The sequence below is a fragment of the Pteropus vampyrus genome, unplaced genomic scaffold (genome assembly GCF_000151845.1).
Source record: "Pteropus vampyrus isolate Shadow unplaced genomic scaffold, Pvam_2.0 Scaffold90, whole genome shotgun sequence".
NCBI classification, from domain to species: domain Eukaryota; kingdom Metazoa; phylum Chordata; class Mammalia; order Chiroptera; family Pteropodidae; genus Pteropus; species Pteropus vampyrus.
Window position 1 is genome coordinate 1,903,295 of NW_011888871.1, and position 7,320 is coordinate 1,910,614.

Here is a 7,320-nt window from a genome sequence, read left to right on the forward strand (position 1 = left end):
ATCAGATTCAAGCCCACAGATCCACACACGCGTGAGCTAAAGGATACACAAACCAGGCTATTCACTGCGGTGTTACTTATGACAGCCAAGGAATGCAGTGTCCCAATGTCATAAATATCCCTAGACACGGGGCGGCTGAGAACACCACGCTGCTGTAAAAAATACCGGGACTTCATCGGCGTCTCATCGACGTGCAAACGCGGGAAGATCTCCCCCCGCATTGCTGTGAGAATGGAAGCCGCCCGCACGGCAGTGGGAGAACCGTGAACCGTGGGAGAAAGTAGACGCGTGAACATGCACTTCTGAATAGACGGTGTGAGCACGCGAGTTTGCGCCTGTACACACCCGCAGAGAGAGAGCTCACACAGATACGCGTTCACACCCGCAGAGAGAGAGCTCACACAGATACGCGTTCACACTCACGCGTGTCCTCTCCCACGTGGAAAATGACTCTGGAAGGACACGGGCGATGCTGCTCAGTCGCTTCGGGGCGGGAGAATGGGCGGGGGGCGTCTTTCACCCCGCTGTGTCGTGCCCGTCGGCGGCAGCGTGCTAGCCAGCCGCACAGGACAAGCCACGTGAACGAGGGAGAGGGAGGGAGCCGGCCGGGCCCTTCCCGGCGCCGGCGCGGTACTCACCAGGGCGCGTAGGAGGCCGCTATGAAGAAGTAGATCACCATGCGGTCGAACATGTGCAGCGAGTGCTCCACCATCCTGGGCGTAGAGGGCGGGTCAGGGCCCCGCAGCCCCGGGCTTTCCCACAGCTGGGGAGGGCCCGGGACGGGGCGCACCCGCCTCCATCCAGACACCACCCCAGGCCTCCCGGCGGTGAGGGCCAGGGCAGTGGTTTTCAAATCTGCCTCCCGCCCACCCTGGGGTTGAATGGAGACGCCTCGGGGGTCCACTGAGGACCCCCTCTCCTCTCCTCTGCATTTCTATTGTATACACCGGACTTTTCAAATGATGAAAGAATTCGGTGGCTTAAAAAAGCATGCCAAGATGACTAAACTATGCTCCCTGCAGGTGCTCTGGGTTCTGGTACTGTAGTTCGGTCCAGGCTCCAGAGCCAGGGGCCTGGGTTCGAATCCCAGCCCTCCCGCTCAGGGACCGTGACCCTGGACAAGTCCCTTCCCCTCAGTCCCCTCGTCTGAAGACAGGGACGATGTCGGCAGGTGTCACGGGGCTCTGCGAGGGAGGATTGAGTTAGCACTTAGCCCAGGGCCAGACGGGAAGTGCTCCATGATGTGAGCCGGCATCCCCGAGGCAAACTCCACATCCTGCCTCCCTCAGCCCACAGTGGGCCCCCATCCCGTCCCCTGCCCAACGCGCACCCCTCCCGTGGACTGGGCAGGTACCTGAGGTGGCTCTTCTTCCAGGAGATGGTGTGGAACACGGTGGACACCACGAACAGCCCACAGAGGCCGAGGCCGTAGATCCAGGCCGAGATGGTCTCCCAGTCGTCATCCGACAGGAAGTAGAGGTTGGAGCTGCCAAGGATGCTGGGAATGATCCAGAGCTGGAAGCAGGGAGGGGACACACAGGTGCTCCAGGGCCGGCCTCTGGCCTGGGGTCCAGGGCAGTACAGAGCCCAGGAGCCCCCTCCACGCACACCGGCCTGCCTTTTCTCCAGACCCGCCCGGCCCAACAGAACTGCCTGCCACAGCCGGGCTGTCCTAACCTGCACTGTCCAGCTTGGGAGCCACAAGGCTCCTGAGCACCTGCACTGTGACATGTGCCACTGAGGACGAAAGTCTCAACTTTCTTTCATTTTAATGGATTTCTACCCAGAAGACCCCTCACTCTCAAGCCGTGGTGTACCCATCATCTCCCCTGAGAGCGCTAGGAACTCCCCACGGCAGAGGGGCATCCTCGGCCCGTGTACCCAGCGGCCTTCCCTCGAGATCCCGCTCGCTCCCCTGAGGGCCACGCAGGACTTGAGGAATGGGGTCATTGGGGACCTGTGGTCAGGACGCTGAATCTCTCCAAGGACGAAGAGACTGCCCCCCCTACCCCAACCTGGAAGGTCCTCTCTCAGCACTCAGCCCCCCGGGAGTCAACTCACAGCGTGGGTAGCACAGTTGGCGGCATGTTCGTACTCTGTGGGCTGGTACCTCTTGTGGGCGGGGACTCGGTGGTTCATGAACCTGAAACAAGGAGCACCGGTCCTGAAAACTCGGTCACAGAATCCCAGGAGGCCCGAAGACCTCAGCCCTACAGGTGGAAGGGAGGGGTCCCCCCTGCCTCCCTGCCTCCCTCCCTTCCTCCTTCTCTCTATTACATCGTTTTGGACTATCCGATACTTTGTGCCTCATCCCCAGCATGGTGTTTGTCCCAGAACTCTGCTAAATATCAGGGTGCAGCATCCTCTCCATTTCCTGTTTTTAATTTTCTTTACGCATCCCTGACACACAGTGCAGCTCCCCAAGGGTACAGCTTGACAAACTTTTACATTCGGACACAGACACATGACCATCACCCAGGACAAGCCAGAGCTCACCTCCCACCGCCGAAGAGTGCCCTGACGCCCCTTCCCCCATCCTCATCGTCACCGTCATCATAGGTTGGAAGTTCCTGAACCTTCTATCTATAGGCTCACACGGCACACATCCCTCTGTGCAATCACCAGGGCTGGTCTGGAGGTGAGGAGGGGACACCTCCGGGTGGTTCGGGACTCTGTGCAGGGGTGTTTGAGTCAGGCGAGGAGGGTGAGCCCGGCTGGGCAGGGAGTGGGTGAGATCGGCACACGCCTGGCTCTTGGGCCAACGGGGTGGACCACGCTGGCTCAGAATCAGGCGGGTGGGCAGTTCGCCAAGAATCATCATCCGCCAGATGGGGTGAAACTCCTCGGAAGCACCAAAAACGTTCCCCCCGAGGTTCCAGTTATTACTAGAAAGACCTTCGACGACGGGAAGCGAGGGCGTGGTGCAGCAGGGCGCGGAGCACTCCCCGGGCACCCTCTGTGGGTTGGGTCCATGCACACAGTGGAGCTGACATTTTCTGTACCCTCCGGGGAATGTCTGTGGGCCCCTGCCAGGTGCTGAGGGGTGGCAGTGCTCTCGGGGTGCGGAGGGAGTGCTGACGTCAGCACGCCAGCTCCCGTAGGATCTGTGCCCCCCTGCACAGGCAGATTAAACGCTGGGCTTACAGTCATGGACAGGATGGAGGACCCTCCCCTAGAAGCGGAGACCCCGAGGAAGCACAGAACAACCAGCCCGTCAGCCCGCCTTCTTCACAGGTGGCCCGGGAGGAAGTCATCAACGGCCAAGACTGGCTTCTAAAATAATGCATAATGACAACAAAAACAGTGTTGTGGGGTGGACTGTGCCCTCCAAAAATTCCTGTGTTGGAGTCCGAACTCCCAGAACCTGAGCGCGTGACCTTGTGTGGCGCCAGAGTCATTGCGGCATATGGAATGTGTGAACATGAGGTCACACTGCAGGGTGTAGGGGGCCCTTTTCCAGTACGACTGGGGTCCTTGTAAGAAGGGAGACACAGAGGGAAGAAGGCCATGTGAGGACGAAGGCGGGTCTCGGAGTAACACGTCCGCAAGCCGAGGGACGCCAAAGACTGCCGGCAGCCACCAGAAGCCGGGAGAGAGCAGACGGTCAGTCTGAGCCCGTGGACGCGGCCAGACCTGCCCACGCCTTCATCTTGGACTTCCGGCCTCCAGACTGCGAGAGGATAAACTTCTGCTGTTTTAAGCCACCAAGCGTGTGTGGTCATTTGCTACCACAGCTCTAGAGACACCAACATAGGTACACTCAGGGTTGATTTTGACAGATTCTGCCCCAAAACGCCCTGAGGGGGCTGTGCCGATTTACGCCCCTGCAGCTGGGCTGGGATGCAGCTAAGGCCCTTCCTTCTCTGGGGCGGGAACCCAGGCTCCGACCAGAACCTTCCGTGGCTGCCAGGCACAGCCTGACCGCCCTCTCTCCCTCTGCCCCTTTAACGAACACCCTAAGCCACCCATGGTGCCAGCCACGCGGGGCTCGAGGGTGATGTCACGGTTGCCATGGCGACCCAGGATGGGCAGTTATTCATTTATTTCTGGGCTCTACAAAACTCTCCTTGTCTCTCGCCAGAGCAGTGGCAGCTATTGAATGTCCAGGACAGACAAAGGCCGGCGAGAGAAAGCGAGGTCTGGATTCGGGGCCCGGCGCCAGGGGCAGACGCCCAAGAAATCAAGTTCCCACCGCCCCCAAGAACCAAGAGCTTCTCTTTAACTCCTTGTAGCCCAAGTCTTTTCTTCGTAAACCTCTAGGCAGGCATTTTAAGACGACGGGGCATTGACCGTTTAATTTACGTTTTCATTTTTATTTTCATTTACATACAGTAAAATTTCAATTCTTTTTTTTACTATACAGTGTTATTCTAAGTTTTATTATAAGCAGTTATAGAGAATCGTGTCACCATCGCCACGATCACGATGAATAGCAGATCCATCGTCTCCCCCAAAATGTACTCTTGGTCCCCGTCCCTCTCCCCAGCCTGTTCTCTGTCCCTACGGTTTTGCCTTTTCCAGAATGTCACAGAGAAAATGGAGTTATACAGTCGTCCTAAGCCTTTTTTCAAAGTCTAAAGAGAATTTATTGTATAAAGTCCAAGCGCATTCTTAGGTGAAAAGAGACTGTTTTGAATGCCGTAGTTTCTTACTTTCTATTCGAAATGCATCGAACACAAACTTGTTTTATGCGAGAAGAAAATGGACCTTCCTAAATGTGACATTACTCATCTTGGCAATTATTCTCAACCCTTCCACTCTCTCGTTTTTGTTGGCTTTTCTCTGTGCGGGCTTCTTCCGCTCGGCACGCTGCGTGCGAGATTCGTCCGTGCTGGGTTGTGGCTCTCTTCCCTTTGCTGTTAGGATGCTCCAGTGCGTGGACGTATAACCGCTTGCTTATCCATTCCCCAGCCAGGGCACAATGGAGTCATTTTGAACAGCCGAAATCCACGGATAAAATTTAGAATGTTCTAGAACAGAGCTGGCAGTCCAATAAGCAGCCTTCGAGATTGTGGGAAATGTCTCCTACATGAGTTGACATTATTAGCAGATAAAATACAGGAAGCAATGGACCTTTCTACCTCTCCCAGGAGGACAGAAGCCCCAGCCTGCGGCCAGCCTTTCCTTCTTAGATGACCATGTGGCCACGGCATTTGATGGCGGTGGGAGGGCGGCTCCACGTGGAGGGCTCCCAAACTCAGCCAGGATCCGGAGCCAGATGGTGGCAGAGAGACAAGGACAGAAGGGCGAATTCCCTCCAAAACTGGAAGGGCAGGGGCTTTGGCGAAAGGCACGGCTGGGTGAAAAGTCCTTGCAAGGTCACTTAGCTGCTGTGTGACCGACGGGAAATTGCGTAACGTCTCTGGGCTGCGGCTTCCTTCTGCAGAGAGGGAGATCTTCTCACCCAGCCTGCAGCTACCATGAAATAATGGGACTCAACAGCCCACACAAGGGTGCCCGACACACCCAACACTCGAAGGGCGGGCATTCTTTCCACCGAGTCCTGGAGAACTCCCCAGAGAGCCCAGGCACTGTTCTTATTGGCGCGTGGCCCCTCCGGGAACCTCACATGGACGTCCCATTTAGACCCCATGGCATCCTTGCAAAGTAGATGTTATTATTCCGACTCGAAGACGAGGCTACAGGAGGTTAGGCCAGTGTTCCTCAGTCTTGGTCGGACATTAAGAATGGCCTGGGAAATAGAGGGATGAATCGGCAAAATGTGGTCCATCCACACGGTTGGGTGTGGTTTGCCACAGGCACCGGGTTCAGCGGGGGGCAGCCAATGGGGTTCGGCTCACACGCCAAGTCGATCGATCGGGCGGTGGAGGCTGCTGGACCTCTGCATCGCAAAGGACTCGGTGTGGTGACGGATTTGGAACTCCTGCCGTGGGCACAGGGCAGGCACCAGGAAGCTATCCTGGCTTGAGAGTTCACCGCCCTCCTCCTCTCTGAGCCTCACGACGAAGCCGCACACTGACCGGGGCTGAGGCTGTGTCCATCATCCTACCCAGGGATCCAGTGAAGCGAAGCCACAAACTAGGAAGCTTTCCAGGGCCCGCCCGGCCTGGGTGGCCCTGTCCGTGGTTCTGACGGGAAAGGTCCTGCCAGCTGTCTTTCACACTATAGTATAACGTACCTGGGCATCCTCTCCAGGGTGGAGCACAGCTCGTCCTTCTGGAGGCAAAAGGAGGGGAGAGCCAGAGCTCTACCCCAGCTCCTGAGGTCACCGCCTCCTCGGCCGGTGGTCAGCGCAGCCCCGGCCAAGGGCTGCCCACACCCCGTCCCCCTGGACCCTGACTTTGTCAGTCCCTCTCACCTTGGAAAATCTACACCTTGAGATGACAAGTTAGGGACAGTCCAGCCTTTTAAACCCTTCCGAGTTTCTGGAGCCAGCAGCCTCCTGAGGCAGGGGTGAACCCCGCCAGGACACGTGGCTCGCCCAAGGCCACACAAGTTCAGTCAGCTGACTCGGAAAAGCGGAAAGACGCTCCAGAGGCGAGACTGGGGGAAGAGGGGGGGAATATTATTTTTTTCTTTCTATTTCTGTGTTGCTTCATTGACCGCAATGTTCACTTATACTTTAGTAATGTTTTTAAACATCTCGTCAAGCAACGCACGTTAAATACGAAAGTCTGCCTTTGAAATCAATTACTGAGACGTTCTCGAACCTGCCTCGTCTGAGTTGGGGGAGGGGAGTGGAGGGGCTGGTCCCCAAGGGAGTTCTGGGAAGCCCCAGATGCCCACTCCCGCAGAATGAGAATAAGCTGTGGACTATCCAGGCCGCGGCGAGAATGAGGGAAGGTGACCGCCAGACGGCGACGGCGGCGAGAATGAGGGAAGGTGACCGCCGCCCGAAGTCCGGGCGCTGCCCAGACACAGCACCGGATGACGGCGCGTGCGACTGGATTGCGCACAGAGGAACTTCGAGACCCAGCAGCGGGGGCTTCGCGCGTCACAGCCAGCACAGCGGCTGCCCCCGGGTGTGGGGGCGGAGACCAGAGAGGATGCGAGGAGGTCCCCAAACACGGGCGACGCGGGCATCCTGGTCCGAATGCCGGTTCCACACACACGCTGAGCTCGCGAGCAGTGGGGGAAAGGGTGCTGCCTGGCTGGGTCTGGGGGTGCGGGGCGCTTTCAGACCACTGCCCTGCGGTCACTACACACAGCCCAAACCTGCTGACCCCTCATCTGCCCCTGTCCCCACCACCTGGGCCTCCCTCCCTGAGCGCACCCAGCTGCTGTCCCTCCTTCAATGTGGAGCAGCCAGGCCCAGCCACAGAGCTGCGGCTTCTCCCTCTCCTTCCGGCCTGGGGCGGG

General features: G+C 57.9%; 1 protein-coding gene across 1 annotated transcript in view; it reads right to left on the reverse strand.

Annotated features, from left to right (window-relative positions):
• MMD2 (monocyte to macrophage differentiation associated 2) overlaps positions 1–7,044 on the reverse strand; it is a 21,942-nt gene extending 14,898 nt beyond the window's left edge. Inside the window, exons 1-5 of the mRNA XM_011363879.1 lie at positions 6,886–7,044; positions 6,140–6,177; positions 2,062–2,143; positions 1,355–1,515; positions 639–713 (exon numbers count right to left, since the gene is read on the reverse strand). Of these exons, the coding sequence (XP_011362181.1) occupies positions 639–713; positions 1,355–1,515; positions 2,062–2,143; positions 6,140–6,177; positions 6,886–7,044 (515 nt within the window). The remainder of the gene's footprint in view (positions 1–638; positions 714–1,354; positions 1,516–2,061; positions 2,144–6,139; positions 6,178–6,885) is intronic.
• Between the last annotated feature and the right edge of the window lie 276 nt (positions 7,045–7,320).